The sequence below is a fragment of the Zasmidium cellare genome, assembly GCF_010093935.1.
Source record: "Zasmidium cellare ATCC 36951 unplaced genomic scaffold M409scaffold_8, whole genome shotgun sequence".
NCBI classification, from domain to species: Eukaryota; Fungi; Ascomycota; class Dothideomycetes; order Mycosphaerellales; family Mycosphaerellaceae; genus Zasmidium; species Zasmidium cellare.
The window spans coordinates 29,896-48,885 of record NW_022986952.1 but is presented as its reverse complement, the minus strand read 5'-3'; the positions used below and the strand labels follow the sequence as shown (position 1 = coordinate 48,885).

The 18,990-nt window shown below is 52.7% G+C and overlaps 7 protein-coding genes across 7 annotated transcripts; 4 read left to right on the top strand and 3 right to left on the bottom strand.

The window, feature by feature from the left end:
- Positions 1-71: 71 nt before the first annotated feature.
- M409DRAFT_19551 (uncharacterized protein) lies at positions 72-1,075 on the bottom strand (the record flags this gene model as incomplete). The annotated part of the gene is made up of 2 exons (XM_033804992.1): positions 72-801; positions 873-1,075. 2 exons carry the CDS (start codon positions 1,073-1,075, stop codon positions 72-74), a joined length of 933 nt encoding a protein of 310 aa, XP_033670823.1.
- A 523-nt stretch (positions 1,076-1,598) lies between these two features.
- M409DRAFT_19550 (uncharacterized protein) lies at positions 1,599-4,478 on the bottom strand (the record flags this gene model as incomplete). Its single annotated transcript, XM_033804991.1, has 1 exon — positions 1,599-4,478. One exon carries the CDS (start codon positions 4,476-4,478, stop codon positions 1,599-1,601), a length of 2,880 nt encoding a protein of 959 aa, XP_033670822.1.
- Positions 4,479-5,418: 940 nt separating this feature from the next.
- Positions 5,419-7,305, top strand: M409DRAFT_51723 (uncharacterized protein; the record flags this gene model as incomplete). The annotated part of the gene is made up of 3 exons (XM_033811886.1): positions 5,419-5,437; positions 5,698-7,225; positions 7,287-7,305. 3 exons carry the CDS (start codon positions 5,419-5,421, stop codon positions 7,303-7,305), a joined length of 1,566 nt encoding a protein of 521 aa, XP_033670821.1.
- Positions 7,306-7,594: 289 nt separating this feature from the next.
- On the top strand, positions 7,595-8,167 carry M409DRAFT_51722 (uncharacterized protein; the record flags this gene model as incomplete). The annotated part of the gene is made up of 3 exons (XM_033811885.1): positions 7,595-7,797; positions 7,879-7,984; positions 8,051-8,167. The coding sequence occupies 3 exons, from the start codon at positions 7,595-7,597 to the stop codon at positions 8,165-8,167; spliced, it is 426 nt and encodes a 141-aa protein (XP_033670820.1).
- Positions 8,168-8,349: 182 nt separating this feature from the next.
- M409DRAFT_51721 (uncharacterized protein) lies at positions 8,350-9,435 on the bottom strand (the record flags this gene model as incomplete). The annotated part of the gene is made up of 1 exon (XM_033811884.1): positions 8,350-9,435. The coding sequence occupies one exon, from the start codon at positions 9,433-9,435 to the stop codon at positions 8,350-8,352; it is 1,086 nt and encodes a 361-aa protein (XP_033670819.1).
- A 2,095-nt stretch (positions 9,436-11,530) lies between these two features.
- On the top strand, positions 11,531-13,811 carry M409DRAFT_19547 (uncharacterized protein; the record flags this gene model as incomplete). The annotated part of the gene is made up of 2 exons (XM_033804990.1): positions 11,531-11,969; positions 12,025-13,811. 2 exons carry the CDS (start codon positions 11,531-11,533, stop codon positions 13,809-13,811), a joined length of 2,226 nt encoding a protein of 741 aa, XP_033670818.1.
- Positions 13,812-14,505: 694 nt separating this feature from the next.
- On the top strand, positions 14,506-16,948 carry M409DRAFT_51719 (uncharacterized protein; the record flags this gene model as incomplete). Its single annotated transcript, XM_033811883.1, has 3 exons — positions 14,506-14,607; positions 14,658-15,462; positions 15,510-16,948. The coding sequence occupies 3 exons, from the start codon at positions 14,506-14,508 to the stop codon at positions 16,946-16,948; spliced, it is 2,346 nt and encodes a 781-aa protein (XP_033670817.1).
- Between the last annotated feature and the right edge of the window lie 2,042 nt (positions 16,949-18,990).

Genomic DNA, 18,990 nt, shown 5'->3' with positions numbered 1-18,990 from the left:
GCCAGATCTTGACAGCCTGGCTGGGTATCATGCTTCAAAACAAAACCCCTCCCTTCCTTTCACCCCTCTCCTCAAAACCAAGCCAAAGTCCACAACGCCGGCAAATTCGGCCACCGATCCTGCCACTTCTCCAAAATTTCCGGCACCCTCTCGTCAAACCCTCCCCTCGCCCCCGCACTGCCCCTCTCAAACCCATTCGCTGCCCCGCCCCCCTTCACCCACACATCGCGCTCCTCCCTCGCCGCGGCATTCAACGCATCCGCGAGCTCCAGAATCGCCCGCCCGCCCACCAGCGCCTCCTCGTGATTATCCTTAATATCCACATTGAACACATGCACGGGGCGATTCAGCGGCGCGCCGCGGTTCAGCAGGTCGTCGACCACCGCGTCCCAGCACCGCTCCTCGCACGTAATCACCACGTCCACCGTCCCGGACTCTGTGCCGAAGTACCCTTTATCGTCTTTATACTCCGCCTCCGCGCCGCCCCCCTCGGTCCCTTCTTGAACATGCCACCGCTTCCCCACGCGCGGCACGCCGACCTTCCAGTCCTGCCAGCGCTCCGGGCCCCATTTGACGTTCTTGTTCCGCTCTAGCATCGGCAGGATCCCGTTGGCGTTGTAGAGCCGCTGGTCTTTGGAGAGGAGTTCCGAGTACATGGCTGCGTAGGAGGTGGAGTTGAAGTTGTAGACGTTCGGTTGCGAGATGCTGGGGCCCGGGAGGCGCACGAGGGAGCCGGTGCCGAAGGAGATGGTGGGGTAGGGCGTTGGGGCGGTTGTGAGGCGGAGGTGGGCTTCCATTGATCTGGATGGTGTATTAGTATACCAGTATACACATTTCATGCTTCAGCGAAGCATGTGGACGGTAAGACATACCGATTGTTATTACTCGCACACACCGTACAAAACCGCAACTTAAACCCATCATCCTGCTTCTCCACGCTACTGGTCTTCCGCTCATCCTGTGTTTTCTCGCCTGCTGCGTCCATTTGTGCCATTGCCTCGTGCTCTTCTTGCGGTGGTTCTTCTGGTGGAGGTGGAGGCGGCGGCGGGGGTCTTCGGCGGGGATCGGTGGACATGATGTTGTTTGGTGGAGGTGCAAACGGCGACGCGGATGGGTGCAGCGGGAAGGCGCGCTAACGTGAAGTGAAGTGAATGTGCGCGTCTGTCGATGGAGGCTTGCGGGGCGTCTCGGTCGTGGATGATCGGGTAGGGTCGCTGAGCGTTTATGAGGTCCTGTACGCTTTCTCTAAGACTTCGGAAGAGTTTTGGTGGTTGAACCGCTTTCTAGAAGTGCTGGAAGCTTTGAGGATTGGAGAAAGAACAGCTCGCGTGCTGAGCTCGAGGTGAAGAAGCACAGCTTCGCAAAACTGCAGGTCTGCCGAGGAGCTGCTCCACTTTCACATGTCAAAGTTAACGACCACCTGCATGAGGGGCGACAGTCTTCAGATTGATATATGCATAGAGAAGAGTAGCATATATCCTCATTCCTTCTGTCTCAATTCATCGCATCGTAATATCAACATAAGGTGGTATATCATCCACAAACGCTCAATCCAACTCCTTGTCTCTCAGAACTGCCGTCGCAAATCACTGCATGCCTCAAAACCAGTCGTTCATACCCATTCCCATCCCCATCCGTAAATTTTGTGCGCTTGTATTGTTCCCCATTTCAAAATTTTGGCCATCCCAGTTCGTGGTCGTGCCCATGTTGATCGCGCCAGAGTCAACGTCCATACCAAATTGCCGCACAAGCTGATCCCAGCTCTCCCAATTTAGATCGCCCGATGTGTCCATGATGTTGCTAACGTCGTTGTCCAGCGAGTCGATGGAGTTGATGCGCATAGATCCATCGTTGGCCATAGTTGTGTTCTGGTGATTGAGCAGATCGGGGGTGTCGCCAAAGTCGATGTCCGTGCCGCTGAGGAAGTTCTGTCCAAAGCCTGGCGCGGGTTGTAGAGGTTGGGGACGAGGCGCAGCAATATTTCCAGGCATTGAGAACTGCATACCATGCATACCCGAGCCGAGAGTATGACCATTGTTCTGTGCTGGTGGTCCTTGAAGGATGTCTGAACTGAGTCCAGCTGTCTCCATTGGATCATCGGTCCCTGCTTCAGACAATTTCGGCGAACGTAGAAGCTCGTGCTTGTCCAATGGCGCCTTCCCATAGCTAGGTCCCTCTGTGAAGCGTAGTAACTGGGCTGAGCTCAGTGGTGCTCGTGTCATTCGTGGTCTGTGGGGATTCCCGAACATGGGATTTTCGTTGGGGCTGTAGGTTCTTGTCGGTGGGTTAGGCAACATGGCCTTACTCACCTGCTCTTCTTGCAAACCTCTTTGCCGAGCCTCTTTGGCCTTCTTGTACAGCTTCTTGAGCGGACGCCACAAATGACCTGACCGTCCCTCATACTCAGCGTTGTTCGGATCGCCCCACCGACCGTCCCTGGTCTTCTCAACTGCAATCCAAGCTCGCTCCACAAGGTCGCCTGTGGTCCGATGGCATAGCTCGGACAGGGTGAAAGCCAGAGCATGCCATTGCATGTACGTCTTGAACAGCCATCCCCACTTCATAGTCCTCGCCTCCGTCTCCAGCAGGATGCTGTATTCCATGTTCTCCAAGCTGGTAATGAAAAGCTTCTCTTTCGTCTCGTCAGACAAGCTGGCGCCGCCATCGGCTCGCTGGAAAGGGTGGTACACCATTAGCCACATTTTGCTCATCATCAACCGTGCGACGGTTGCCGTCACCCAGAACAGCGGTACACTCATATCGCAGTGCTTCAGGTAGCGATCCTCCAGCCTCTGATGGCACTCTGTTATCCACCTTTCCTTGTCTTCCAGTGTCACCGCCGAGAAGTACTGAGTGCAGGCTTTCGGCGGTCCTGGTGGTATGTAATTAATGCGTCGGAACGTATTTGCAACCTCGAACCTCAACAAGCAGAAAGACATGTCTGTGCATCCCTGTCTCTCTGGCGGGTACTCCTTCATTTGCGGTGTCATGTCGACATCGTTGATGTTGAGCGGCATCTTCGTGTCGAACGACTGCTCGACTATAGTGGGATCGCAGCCGTGGTCCTCGCTTGCTCGCGTGTCCAGTATGCAGACCTGCCACCAAAGTCGTCTTCTCATCTCAACTTCGAAAGGCGCCAGACCAAAGTGCGAGCCATCTCTGTGGATTCCGATGGTCTGAGCTATCCGTACGACAAGACCAGTAAGAGTCCAGATAACACGGGCATCGCTATTCCGCCGGAGACAGATCAGGAATATTACGAAGGACTGAAGTACGACGATCTCCTCTGTCGTTAGAAAATTCGCTCTTGCCAGAGCTTGCTCGACGGCAAATCGATACCGCGTGAGTAGAATAGGCTTCTCTTCACCAAGTTTCAAGAGACAATCATGCGGTGTAAGACTTGTGACAGTGCCGTAATATACCGCAAAGAGAAGGCACTCAAAGCCCCTGGATAGGTTCGACAAATGTGATGCTGCGCTGAGCACTGTCGGCTCGAGGGTGGGGACATGAAGCACTTTGCATAACGGATCGACTCTGTCTTTGTAGATGTTCCAGTATTCGCAGATCTGTCCCGGTAGCGGATGAAGGTTTAGGAGGTCGACGTTTTGTGAGCTGAAGCCAAACACGAATCCATGGTGATTGCTCGGAAGTTGGTTTTGCGAGGCAGGGGATGAACCAGCATTGTCCTCTTCATCGCTCGACTGGTTGAGAATACCCTTCAGATCTTCAACTTCATTGCTGAGATTTGCCCAGAAGGAGTTGTTGATGTATCGCGACCTGCCCTCATTGACTACAAGTCTGCCGAATCTGTTCTCAAAGCGTCCGTTGGTGTGCGCTTCGACCCATTTCGTCTTTTTCTGATGTTCCTGCTCAGCGCTGTTGGACACGTCGCCGTTACCGTTGACGCCATTCGTGTTCGATTGTCCATTCACTGGTTCTCCGCCGCTCGTCGATCGTCGCCGCTGTTCTGAGTCGTCCTGGTGTGTTCCATTCTCTTTCGCAGGCACCTCGACTCCCATGCCCTTAACCACACCTTCCAACCTTCGGAGTCTCTCCAACAGCTCTTTGTCACGACCCTCACCAACAACCTTCCTCGACTTCCGTGGTGCTCTGCCCGGTGCGGGAAAGACACATTCGATGTGGGCGCGGTTACAGTTGCTACAGGGATGCAGCTTGTCGCACTTGACTTTCCTCTTGCGACATGTCACACACGATCTTGGGTTCAAAGTGCGTCCATGCGCGTCTACCGTCGGTTTGGTTGGGCCGTCTGGGGCATCTTGGATGTGCGCATCTTCTGGCTCGTTGCCGGAGGTGCCCGATGCGCCTGAGGGAGTCTCGGTCGAAGGAGGGAGTCGAGGCAGGAAGTCTGAAGGGGCTAGGAAGTTGGGCGCATTGCTGGATGCCTGGTCGGCGTTCTCAGCGCCCACACCGTCCGTTGGCGATGCGTCTGAAGTGGGAGAGGTGTTGTCGTCGGCCATGTGGTCTTCGTCCTAGGGCGGTCCCAGATATGCGGTAAGGGAGGACGACGCTACGTATTCCACATCGACAGCTTGGTGTATCGCTGGTGGTCGTCTGGTGCAGGAGATCGAGAGCCACTTGGTCTCACGTTCGTCCAGAAATGAGGGCAGTTGTCGCGTTAGTAATGAGGAGCATCCTGGAGGACTGCATCATGATCCTCCTCTTGGCGGTGGGATGCGCTGCAGGGTTCGAGAACGGCATACACGTCCGGGCCCGATCGAACGCCGACTTCACCTCTTCCATCGTCTTGTCTATCTTGACACTTCTTCTACAATAACATCAAGACATCATCTACACGGACACAATGGATATTATGCTTTCTACAAGGAGACCCAAGGACATGTTCCGTCGATACGATGGGACAACGAGCAGCTGCGGATGCCGGCGGAAGTTGCGGCATCTTGGTCGGAGCGCTTGCGGCAACTCGTCTTGATTGAGGCTATTACACAAGGCTGTACCTTGATGGGAGATATATGTCTTTGGCCATTTCAGTCACGACCCCTTAGAATATGGCTCTCCGTACTGGTGGTGGTGCCACCTTAAAGGATAGCATCCCAAACACACGCGCATGCTGCCGCTCCAACTGGAAAATGCATCGCCACTATCCACTCGCGAAACCATCGAGTCATGCTGTTTTCGGAATTCAATTAGTCCGCCAGAAGCAGTGCTCACATTTATATCCGCGTCCATGAGGCGACGAGGGCACGCAATGATGCTTCCAGAAGGACTTTGAGGTTCCACTGACTATCTCGAATTGCAGTCGCAAAACGTATTTCGAGCACCATCTAGACCTATACCGCCCTCGACTTCTTTGCATGAATCGCTCTCAGTTCAGCACCACTGCCGGCTTTGTTGATCGATTTTCCCTGCCCTGAATTCTTTGTGTCCATCGCCTCAGCCATGCGTTCTTCTACCCAAGGTATGACTTCTTTGTCGCCACACCAAAACAAAGTGCGGACCACAGCCAGCCATGGCGGATGCGGCAACTTTCAGTCAAGATCCACAGTTTTGCGCATAGCGCAATCATGAACAGACTCACGAAGGAAGAGAGACAGAGGCTGTGGACACACGTATATCGAGCTCTGGAGGCGCCAGCTGGACTGAGGCCCAGCACAGATTCGTCCTCCGGGACGATTGAGTCTATAAACAGCAACAATAGCAAATTCTCAAATCATCCAGCGCCGGGCCCAAATGTCTCAACCCTCGAACTGCACCATACAATCCGAATCGACTATCCAGCACTCGAGATTCTCACAGATCCGTCCGAGAGAGGTGTTCTTCACCGACCTCTGAATGTTCAGCAGCGATACCAACCCCTACCACTGATCGCCGACGACGATGTGTACTCTCACGCCGGTCGTGACAGAGCACCTGCTACTCAGTTCTTCTCCTTATACAATGCCATATCTGATCAGCCCAACCGCAGAGACCTGTGCAGATTTCTCCAATCCGATGTACGCGAGGTCACGAAGTTCCACGGCAAGACAAGGCTTTCAGTCGTGCTGTACATGACGCCGAATGACCTGAGCTTGATGTTTCGAGTTCGCCGCAAGACAACGTACTTCCTCAAAGACGGATATGAAGATGTTGAATCACAAGATTACAATTTGCCATACGATGAATTCTTCGCACATCAAGGCGAGTCCCAGTGGTTTCAGGACATCTTGCATCTAATCACGATGAAGGACGATCGCTCAGCTCGATACGTCCAGTTCAAGCTTTGGATGTTGGAGGCTCAGGACTTTCCAGGCGCTGCTGATCTGTTCGACAGATTCTGCAGAAGCTGGAAGCCTCGTCGGCAACCGGATTACGAAGTCTACCTCAGCAATTTGATCACCGAAACCAAGCGGCCTTCAAGTCTGCTGAGCACCAAAGTGTGCAAAGTCTGCCGGAAGTCTTTCAGCAAAAGCCATCCGCCCGCAGCTCTCCCTTGCTGCAACAAGCTCGTGGCGAAGTCATGTCTGGTCGAGTGGTGTCAATCCTTCAACTCAAAGACACTGATTCCAAATTTTTCTGTGCCATCGTGCCCGTCTTGCAAAACACAACTGTTCACAGACCCAAGGACTGTTGAACACCTCAAATTCGGCATGCTCGCGGACCAATACTGGATTGACAAACGATTTACTCAATGGGAAAACTTCGAGCGGTCCTGCGCTGACCTCGACAAGCATCACGCATCTCGAAACAACTCCCAACTCACCATTAGCCCGCTCGCGCTGGCAATGACCTGGCAGAATATGTTACACGGGACTACAAGACACGATGATCCAGCCCATCTCCAGCCGCATCGATTCCCCGAGTTTGCAATTTTCGAAAAAGAAATGTTCACTCACCTGCGCCAGTTGGAAGGTGTGACATGCATCGTCTCCAACCTCTATCGCCACCTCACGACCGAGATCGAACGGGAGTTCAAGTCTCGCTTCCGCCAGAACGGAATGGATCTCTATCTCCCACCCGGCTCACGAGGCTGGGTAGGCAATGAGCAGATCCGAGACTTGATGTGGCGGGATGGGTTTCTGGAGTTTGTGATGAGGGTCTTGAATCGTACGTTGCAGTTCCATCAGCTGCGGCAGTGTCGGTGCCGGATTGAAGCTGGCGTGCATTGGGAAGGTGGAAGGCAGTTTTGGAATCCGGATGTTTATGCACAACGAAGGTCGGAGACTTATGCGAGCGTCCTCCAGTGGCAAAATAGTGGGTCGGGAAGGAGGTATGTGAAGACATTCCTCGAGAGCGAGCAAAGTTGAGTGGCTGGCCTGTGGTGCTGGTAGCCATGGGGAGAGGATATGATGTTCGGTCACGCGGCTTTCTCGGCCTGATGGGATCGGTCTCGCATTTTCCTTGCAATCCTATGAAAATCCGATCTCTTCCGTGATGGCCTCAGTCGAGAGACGGTCCTTTGTTCACTGTCCTGCATGATGACCTTGCCTGAAAAAATGTTCTTTGTCACCCTGAACAATATCAAGCAATCCAAGCATCTACTATCAAGACTTCCAACATCGTTCTCAGCTACACCGACACAAATTCTGCATTACAAAAATCACCAATCAAATCCTCCTCCGCATACAACAACCCAACCATGAAACCCAGCACCCTCCTCCCCCTCCTCCCCCTCGCCTCCCTCACAACAGCCGACACCCCCTGCAGCCTAACCAAAAACCCCGGAATCCTCAACGCCATAGGAAAATTCTGCCAGAACCAAGGCCTCGTCGTGCCCTCCGCCTACGCGGGCAAAGGGATGGGTGGAGCGTATGATGGCGGGAGTGTGCAGATTAGTGGTACGTGAGTCGTTGGTGACAGGTGTGTTGGAGGAAGAAAGGGCTTTGCTGATGATGTGAGGTTTTGGGATACAGGGAGTTGTAGCCCGCCGCAGTGGGTTCCGCAGGAGTATTGTATGGCGCAGTTTAGGGGGATGTGTGGGAATGGGAGAAGGGAGAGGAGGTTTGGGAGGGGTGGGTGTCAGACGTGGGTGAGTTCATGGGAGAGAAACTACTTTTGTATACGAGTAGGATAGTAGAGCTAATGAGTTTTTTAGAAGATTCATTATCCGACGGAGCGCAAGGCTGGATGGGGTGGGAAGAAGATGGGAGGTCAGCCGGCGCCAGGGAAGCCGAAGGGTGGTGGGCCGGAGAGTGTGACTGTTAATTTGTAGATCGAATGAGGACATGAGGAAGAGGGAAATGTTGTGTCAGTGCGGTGTGCAAAGGCTGGGAAAGACACATCAATAACAAACAAGTTGCCCTTGAGAACTGCAAACATGTGGAATTACCCCTGAATCCCTCCTATTACACCATAACCCAACCTCCTCAGTCTCTTGATTCCAAACTGAGCGCCTCACACCCCAGGCGGTGGCGTCTTGGGTCGTCCAAAAATCTCCCGCCACACGTCCTGCCGCTCTTGTTCGCTGTTGTGCCTCCAAGCTTTCCACTCCTGAGATCTGCTTGCCTTGTGGGCAAGACTTCCCGGCGCTGCTGGTACCGGAGCCAGAGCCAAAGGCTGCATGTTGCGCAACGATTGTCCTATGGCGGTCGCAGTTGTGGTGGTAGTCGGTTGGAGGGGGTGTTCAGGCTGCGGCTGTGGAAAGGTCTGTTGTTGCTGTTCCTGCTGCTCGCTGTCGATCTGGAGTTGTAGTCGAACACCATTTTCTTCGGGTTCGTTGCGTGTATCGATTCCTTCCATGCCGTCGTCCATCTCTTGAGAATGTTCCTTTTTGTTTTCGTCTTGTGCACAGTCAACGTCTTGAGTAGAACCGCTCGCTGGAGGATGTTCCTCCACCGGAGCTTGTTCGTCAACCCTCTCAACCAAGAGGCTTTCCTCTCCGCTTCCAGCACCATCGCCTGCTGCCTCTCGAATCTGATCTGTCTCATCCAACAGATTCTGATCCTCCGTCATCTCAACTTCGTCTTCGTGTCCGTCGCTATCATCTTTTGCCTCCTCTCCACTACCACCCTGCTCAGATTCTCCATCTTCCTCACCAGTTGCAGAGTCACTCGGCTCTGTTGTTGGCTTTTGCGGGTTCTTGGTCTTCGCACCGGACCCCTTTTTCTTACCGGCTTGATTCGATACCTGGTTCCCTCCTCGTGCAGTGGAATGCCCTCGTCTCTTGGTTCCGGACTGTGGCGCGGTCGCTCCCGAAGCCGACGCTCTTATTGTTGATCTTGTAGAGACATTTGCACCTCCTCCATTGTTTTGATGGCGACTGTTCGTTTCGGGATCGTTGTTGTGCGAATGTAATTGAGCAAGCAAGCGAGCTTGGGTGATGTTTTCGGCGGTGTCGATGTCGCGCTTCTGTTCGGCTTTGGTTTTATGCGTGGCCATCTTGTGGTCTTTAGCGGTGTTGCGGTCAGACATGTCGAACGTTGGCGTCAAGTGCTTGTTGTATGTTGTGGTGCTGTTGTTCTTGAGGATGAAGGTGGTCATTAAGTAGATGCATATTAGGGCCCCTCCAAGGTCGTGGATGTTTCCAAGACCAGGCAGTTATGCCGTATTGTCTCTTGTTGGAAACGTGTTCAAAGTATGTCTCAGGAATGCCGCTGCACGCTGATCTGAACTGTTCGAAAGATCGACGCGTGTCGCGAATGACCTTTGTCCAGTGGTTGACGCGACTCAAGATCTGGCCAGCGTTGTCAATGCGACTTTAGCAGTCTTCCTCCATGCAGGACGTGATAGAGTGTCCCATACTGTCGCGGATAGTTATGCTGTCTCTTTTCTGCCGCCAGAGTCAGCGCAAGTCGCGCCTCGTACATGGTGTCCTGATTGCAAAATCGCTGCATCGTTATGGCCTGGATCCAGTGGCCTCGTGATGTTCTTTGCTACCCGCTAACTCTGAGCGCTTGTCGATGAGAATATCCCTCTACCTGGACGATTGTGTGCTTGATCGCAGCTTGTTGCGACTGTAAGAACTATGTTGGCGCATCTGTGAAGTAAGGTCGTTTCTACCTTGCAAACAGCAGTGCGTGCACTTGGAGCTACGGCGTACCTGCCTGGCTGGAGGCTTCTCAGCGTTGGCCTGGCAAGCATGTGAGCCTAGATATGTGATTTGCAAAACTGCTACTTCGCCTTCGGGCATTTGGTCGATTGAAACAATGAGAGAAGATTAGCTGGCCCCTAGGATGACACAGTTAAAGAAAGTGGCTTTCAATTTTTTTGCCTTTCTGTCCGTTGATTCATATCCCTTATGATAGACATACATTTCATGTTTTGACCAGGAGGTCGAGAGTTTGAACCTTGGCCTGGGCGCATGAATCTTTCATTGCAATGCATTTGGGGGAAATGACGTACATTTTTGGTCTCGCTGAACTGCGTCGCGGCCCTGCACTGTCGTACACCGCACAACTACCCTCAGACGCTTGAGATACATTGATCTCCTTCGCCCAGACTCTGGCCGCCTCGCCCACGTTCAACGTCCTCGCCAAACATCTAGGAGCAAAGCAGTCACCGTTAGGTCGTCCAAAAAGTTTGACCACAAGATGCTAGGCAGCACCGTCAAGGCTACTGTCCCCACGAAGCGCTAGGTCTTTGAATTTATCGTCGCTTTCGTTGCCGTTGGCACGCATGTTCTTGGGCATTCGAGAAGCCCGAACGATCTCAGCAAAAGTAAATCGCCGTGCCGAGCGCAAACGTTGATTTCGAATTCCATACGAGATATCTGCATCAGCATGGCTCTCAGCATCGTTCAAAAGAATCACCAGAAGATAAACATTATTAGCATTGACATTTGACTTCCCTTGAAGCAAGTTTGCGGAGCCCGTGTCGGCTGCCACAAACCAAAGCTTTCATAGCGGTACTCAATGAACATGATGCACTGGTCTCTTTGCGTCGCCTTGTGCACGTCAAATGTGCTTTCAATGAGTACAATGACATTCCATTTCTCTTTCACGAAGAGGTGAAGTCGGCATTGACCCCTGGAAGCTTCCTCCGAGACCGGCATCGCGAATTGGGAAAGCGGATCCCACGAGCCTGGCTTGCATGCACGCGCTCACTGCCGAGCAACAACAACATCCTACTTGCTCCTTTCTACGCATATTGGAACGATCATGCGGTACACCTGAGTCGAGTAACGATACGAATTCGACAGCCTCAACGAAGCGCGAAGGAGACTGCGTTTCACAGCCAGACGAAGACGCCGAGCTGCTACCTCCGGCAGACTACATCGATGTACTCGCTCGTGATGGCAAGGAGACAAGGGCACCCTGCTCTGAGTACTGATGTGCGGCTGGTACCAGAGAATCTGGCAGGCTGAGGTACAGTTGGACCGGTGAAAGAGCAGCACGAGGCGCACGCTGTGCGACGTTACCATGTGTGCTACTTTGCAAATCCAGGCGATGGCCTTTGCCTCGCCGTCTTCTTGCGTGGCTGTTGATCTCGGCGAAAAGCTGAAGACATTATTGAGACGCCCTCCTTTGCTACAGCCTAGCTACAGAGACAATACTACGGCGAGGCTGATCGCTCTAGACTATATCAGATTTGCTCACCTACTGCTCCCGATCGATCTTGATTGTAGTGGCTGAACAAGATGGCAGAAACAAGCAACAACACAAACTCCGAGCGTCGACGATCCCAATCTACGACTGCAAGTGCTCATAATGACATGGAGTACATAGTACTTGACGATCTGAGCATCAGGAGTCCACACGAGCCGCCTTTCGCTTCGTCACGCCCGCAATCTTCCATTCGGTCAATTTCGAATGCTAGCACGTCCGCCTTTAACGCAGTCTCCCACTACCCGGCTCACGAGGATGATCACGCTGCCGAAAACACTTCGCAGGAAGAGCCTCTTGCAGGACAGGCTTTGTCTGGCACTACTGTGCCCGCCAACTCCGCTGTTCGCCGTCTTGGACGATTCGCGCTTGTAGCTCTGCTCTGTGCGCCATTGTTCACAGCTGGAGCCTTCGCTTTTATAGCTTTCTTGTGGTTCTCCGACTTTCACAATCACACTTGGCACAACTGTTATCGTTCTATGCCTCACGACGTACACGCTACAGTTCTGCTCTACAATCTTGCTTTCAGATCTACGACTAGGGACGTTGCCTGGCCTCCCAACCCAGAGTGTAATCCAATACGACTTCGACTATCCCCTGGATGACACTGTCGACGTCTATCAGAATTCGTCAACCAACAGGACCCTACCGAGCGGATGGTACAACTATGGAGTTCCGCAGTACACTCTGCAACCGCGAGAGCCGACTTGGATGAGGAGTCCTCCGACATACCCAGCTTTTGCCGAGTACGCTCGCCCCGCTGCAAAGAGGGAGGGAATTGAAGACACTGGCTTACTGGTCCGAGCGTTGCTGCCCTTTCCAGACGCACAGTCCAGAGAGAACATCCGTAACTACACAGGGAAGGCATTGGTATTGGATTCAAGGGTTTCTTGCCAACGCCCTGAGTTGAGCGACCTGCATTTCCTCTACCAAATGGCAGGCAACATGGTGCGTATTGTGACGAGCGGAACATTTGCCCCGTCGATGTTCGCCGAGCGTCAATGGTCGCCGTCTCGCTCCATTCCATTCGAGTGCTCCGTTTTCGTTATTGGTGAAGCCATGGAGGATGAGGCACCTCCCGCGGTGTGCCAGCTCCAAGAAAATTCGATGGACTGGCTTTCCGACCCAGACACTTACTATTGGGGTAATCGAGGAGGAGGCTTGGTGAGCGAGTTCTCAAATCTCACCAACATGACGCAGCTCCATGAGTGGGCGACTGAACTGCACCAAGAAACGTTCATCACGTGGGGCACGGCGTTTTTAGTGTTCAACGCCACGAGTTATGAGAGTCAGGCGTCTGGTAGCACGAACTACAGCATGAAGGACGATGAAACAGCCCGACTTCGAAACAATGGTATCTGGACAGAGGTTTTGACTAACACTGGCATGGCAAACTTCAGCGTATCGTTGTGTTATGCAGCATGGGATACGGCTAGAGCCGATGTCAACATCTTCAGCGAAAAGAATCGCTCTGAACCTATTTCCCTCTATCAAACGGACGTTTCCTGGCAGTTTGGCTTAGGAACCACTTTGGAGGCAGACTACTCCGTTGAGTCTCGAAATATTCTGAGTCTCGAGGGCAAGGACTCCTGGATTACACACCCTGACGATGCCCTTCCGTTCAACTTGATGCCTTTCGTTCAGAACTTTGGCGATGCAAGCCGGAGCTTTTCTCCGCAGCGTCTAGCAGCGTTCCATATGCAGGGGAACTGGACTACTGTCTTGCACGTCGCTACACCTGGACAGGAGGACACACTGCGTATGAGCAACGGTGCGGTGGACTACGAAAATCCAATGACCACCATGGCAGATGACAACATCGCCATCCTGTTCAAGACTTTCTGGCTCCAGAGTTACTCGCTAGCACGCACTCTGTCGTCGATGATCACGGTGCTCTCGAGTATGGCGTATTACGACCAGATGCCCCGGTTCCGGAACATGGCAGGCACGACGCAGGTCTTCTGGGTCAATGTCGTTTATCCTCAAGCTCACACTGGCTTCGTTGTGATTGCAGTAGTACTAGTTATCCACAATGTCATTATCGGACTTGCTGTGTTCTGGTTCCTCACCCATGCTGGATCAAGTCTGCTCGGCAGCCACAGGCAGAGCGTTGCTCAGGTGGGGACCACTCAAACTACGGAACTTCGCTTCAAGGGATACGATGCTAGAGATAGGGACGTCGACAAGTTCTTGAAGGCCGCGGGAAGGGAGAAGGAAGTCTTCAAAATGCAACGCCAGATGTCTCCGCAGTCTTCGGTTGTCGACCTTGTGCCTCACGCTGCCGAGCCTGGACAGGACAGCGATGCTCGCAGTTGAACGAGGTGTTGACAAAGTTGGGGAGCTTGCTTTGGAGCACACAGGAGTCTGAATACGTAGCCTTCATATACACAGCATGTGGGTAACCTCTATGATTGCGAATTGCGGCAAAATTGTTTGCGTCACTACATCCATGTCGTCGATCAGCTTCCCAAACACGAATTCAAGAATGGTAAGAACGAAGCGCCAGATTTCGAACCTTTGACATTGTATTTTTGCCAAAACAATGGCTCGTCTATGTGGATGGGTCTAAAGCTCTCTGTGTACACACTGCTATACAGCCATGTCTCTACTACTGCTACTGTTTTAACTACTGTCTTATTACGACAAGGCTGTATATTAGCAGGCTAGTATCTGTTAGATAGCTCTCTCTTCAATTCAAGCAATCTTCGATCATCAGTCTATTCTTGACTTAGTACCTTCGTTTCATCGAGTGATGTCGACCACATTCTCTGGCTCGGGCGAAGTGCCTCCGAGACCGGCCAACTCAAAAGGGCAGGTGGGTGGAGCGATGACATGGATGCAATCGATTGACCTTCTTGCGAGCTTCATGCAGAGCTAGCTTCGGCCAAGAGCATCCTATCAATCGGCCAACGGAGGCCCAGGACGATGCACTTCTTCGATCGCGCAATCCGTGAGTTCAACTCTTTCCCAACGTTTGTAGAGCAAGAGAGAAAGAGACTTGCTAACAAACATGGAGGAAAAGCGCGACGTAGAGAAGATGCCGAGCGAGCACACGCCGCTCATCCAGAGCGTGCCTGTTGCGGACCAGCGTGAACGGTATCCGCATACGAGGGTGATTATTCAACAAGGCATTCGGTGGGATAAAATAGCTAATGAACACAGCTTCGCCGGTATTGTACGATTGCCCTGACGACCGTCCCAATCCTGATCATCGCCCTTATCTTCCTCGGCCTCGCTATCGGTGGAGGCGCTGGGTTCTTTGGAGGTCGCGAGACTGAATACACAACACAAAGCTTGGTGGATGAGATACCTCACTCAGCATGGCCAGAGTCGGAGGGCATCACGTATGACGAGCTCAAAAAGACACTGCTCAGTACACCAGATGGAAAGAAAGCAAGAGAATGGAGCAAGTACTACACGGCTGGACCGCATCTTGCTGGCAAGAACCTGAGCCAGGCGGAGTGGACAAGAGACAAGTGGACGGAGTTTGGAGTCCACCAGGCTGAAGTCGTGGCTTATGATGTCTACATCAACTACCCGCTCGATGCAGGATTGTTGCTGTTGAAAGACGGCGAGGTCTCGTTCAAGGCAACATTAGAAGAGGACATTCTGGACGAGGATCCCACAACAAGCTTGCCAGACAGGATCCCCGTGTTCCATGGATACTCTGCCAATGGCAACGCAACGGGCTCTCTTGTTTACGCCAATTACGGCACGTTCAAGGACTACGAAGACCTGGTCAACGCCGGCATTGATCTCAAGGGCAAGATCATTCTCGTCAAGTACGGAGGCATCTTCAGAGGCTTGAAGGTCAAGCGAGCTTCTGAGCTCGGTGCGATTGGTGTCGTCATGTACAGCGATCCAGGTGATGATGGAGAGATCACTGAAGAGAATGGCTACGAAACATACCCTGATGGACCTGCGAGAAACCCCAGCAGTGTCCAAAGAGGTAGCTGCCAGTATCTCTGTAAGTGACACGAGACTACTTGCACTTCCCAAGACTAACGCACATAGCGTTCGCCCCAGGAGACCCGACCACCATCGGCTACCCCTCGAAGCCCGGCGCTCCTCGTCAATCTGTTGATGGAAAGATCCCTGACATCCCATCGGTTCCAATCTCGTACAAGGAAGCATTGCCTCTTCTGAAGGCTTTGAATGGCCATGGTCCCAATGTGTCCTCATTCGGAGATGACTGGCAGACTGGCGGGCTGCAATACAAGGGCATTGACTACAACATTGGTCCTACTCCAGATTCGGTCACTGTCAACTTGTTCAACAAGCAAGAGTACGTTACAACCCCTCTTTGGGATACCATTGGCGTCATCAACGGCACGATCTCCGACGAAGTCATCGTCGTTGGCAACCATCGTGATGCGTGGATTGCTGGTGGTGCTGGCGATCCCAACTCTGGCTCTGCTGCTCTGAACGAAGTCATTCGCTCCTTTGGAAAGGCGCTCAAGGCAGGCTGGAAGCCTCACCGCACGATTGTGTTTGCCTCGTGGGATGGTGAGGAATACGGTTTGGTTGGCAGCACTGAGTGGGTTGAGGATTACCTGCCATGGCTCTCGGGCTCCACAATCGCCTACATCAACGTTGACGTCGGTGCTCGTGGACCACACTTTACGACATCTGCCGCACCAGTCTTGAACAAGGCCATCTACGAGGTCACCAGCCAAGTTCCTTCGCCTAACCAGACCGTCCCAGGCCAGACTGTCCGCGACCTCTGGAGTGGCCATATCAGCACTATGGGCTCTGGCAGCGACTTCACTGCCTTCCAAGATTTCGCAGGCATCAGCTCAATCGATGTCGGCTTTGGTGCTGGACCCAAGGATCCAATCTACCATTACCACTCCAACTACGACAGCTTCTACTGGATGGACACATATGGAGATCCAGGCTTTGAATACCACATCACGATCGCAAAAATCATCTCGCTGCTAGCTGCCAAGCTGGTGGAGGAGCCAATCGTCCAGTTCAATGCCACCGATTATGCGTACGGTCTGGAGAAGTACTTGGAGAGTGTCAAATCTGCAGCCGCAGAGTCTACTCTCTCAGCCGATGTTCCTGCCGACCCATTTAAGAAGATCGAAGAAGCCATCTCCTACTTCCAGGAAGTGTCCATCGAGTTTGACGCCAAGGCTGAGAAGCTAGAGCAGTTGCTGAACAGCGACGTGTCGGTCAAGACCAAATCGAAGTTGTACAAGGCTATTCGTGGCTTGAACACCAAGTACAAGTTCCTTGAGCGACAATTCCTTCATGGCGCGGGCCTGGACAGCCGCACTTGGTTCAAGCATGTCGTCTTTGCTCCAGGACGATGGACGGGCTATGCTGGCGCTACCTTCCCTGGTCTTGTTGAGGCTTTGGAGGATCACGATGGTGAGGCCGTAAAGAAGTGGGTCGGTATCATCACTGGCAGAATTTACAGCGCTGGGAAGCTGTTGCTTGAGAAGTAGTCGGCGGCGTTCTATAGGCTGCTGGCAGCCCGTGGTCTGCAACTGTAAGATTCGCATGTCGTATTCGGTAGCTGACGGCAGATATGGGTGGAAGGACCTCATGATGAGATGATCTTGACGGCTGATTGATGTGACAGTGTGCCATATCACGCAATTATGCAGCTCTTGCACCCAGCTTCCATGCTCTTTTCCAAATCAGACTCCAGCACGGGAGCCCTCCCATGGGCTTCAAGAGTGGGCGGTGCCATTCATCATGGCTTCGCTTTTTGCACCGTGAGGCGCTGCTTGCATGTTCGAACTACGGCGTCGACGACTGAAGTAGGCAATCTCCCGATATTGCGGATTGTCCTTCTCCACCCACCACCTGAGAGCTGTTGACGGTAATTCGGCTGTCGGCTTGTAACTTCAGATTCTGTGGCCTCGGCGACGGCGACATGCTTGAGACGGCGATTCTGTTGAGCCGAACAGACCTAGTCGAACAGAAGGAATGAGGGCCTGAACATCACAGGATTGAAGATTTTTCTCTCTGGGGCCGAAACGATAATGTTGCAGAAAGATCACGGCGGGCTCTGCTCCATGACCAGCTTTGCATATACCCATTTAGGTGTAGACACCTAAACCGGCAACATCGGCGACGATCGTATGGAGCCCCGAGAAATGGGTCTGGTTGTGCCTTGCATTGGTGCGTCCGCTGGCGTGCTGATGGTCTGGATGAGTGCAAGCGGAGCTTTTGCTGCATGACCACAAGGCTCCAAAAAGGCATCCTTAAAGCAATTTTCATTGAAGGAGCACGTTCCTGGTAAATCACATTAGATACGAACGCTTGTCTGGTTGATGATCGGCAGGTCCGGTTGGCTGGGAGCGAAAGATTGCCTGGTTCAAGCTAGCCTTTCGCGTTCATGCGAAGTTTGCAGGAAGCAATGACAGATCTGAGATGGCTCAAAGAAATAGGCGTTTCACGTGCGCTCACGAGGTTGCTTCGGCGCCATGCGGCCTTCAGCATTGCGATGGGGTGCCAATCGCATTCCGCCGGCATCACATGTCATCGACGGCGAAGGCGGCCCGGGGTGGTCTCCATGTGTTCGGACCGAAGTTCCTTTTTGACTGTTCGGGCTGACTGACTGACCTCTCCGTACGTACTTTCGATGGGACGGCTGCCAGATTGAGAGGCTCAAGCTAATTGTCATTACTTGACGGACCGCATAGAAGTAAAGGCGTGGGACGTTTATTGGGTTGATAGTTCTGCACAGACACCAGATGGGCCCCGCCGATGCCTCATCTTTTTAGGGCTACAAGTGAGTGAAACACGTTGAACTCTGATTTCGATTCTTCTTCATTAAAGAGCACGACGGCTCCAAAGAGGTCAACCGAACCCACTCGTAATCTGTACGAGCAGCATTAGAAGAAGTCGTAAGCGGGAGTGAATGCTCCAGAATGCCTCTCGCCTACGCCGAGATTGAGCTCTATGCAGAGCTGAAGAGCTTCGCTCGAACCCCATTCGCTCGTTCGTCTTCAACCTCATGCTCACACTCACGAGCTTCTTGCCCGTGATGACGATGGCAGAGAGCCACGTGGGACCTGAAGAAATGTGCACGGCTCAGCCTCCGGTTGGTCACGACTATCACGAGCCGCATGTCGCCTGTCAGAAGAAACTCAATCCTCTTGCCCGTTGCAGGATCCGCGCCTTGGCCTCCTCGGCTGAGATCAGAAGATGACCTCTGTGGAGCACGATCAAGAAACACACTATCAAACTTTGCTTCCACGGTGCATAATCAGTGAAATGCAAGCAGCTGAGTTGAGTTGCTTCGGTTGCTGATACGACTGCGAAATGATGTCTGGCCCAAACGATTGGAACGCTGCCGTCTGGATTAGCCGTACCCGCTGCAGCTTACGACTACAGTCAAACCTGGATAACGCAATATTCCGTAGGAACATAACCTCTTTAACGCTATACTTTCAGCTTCAACTTCTAAAATTCGGTGTGAACCTCTTACCTGCCTATATTGCCTTAACCTGATCAATTTATTGGCTAAACCAGGTAT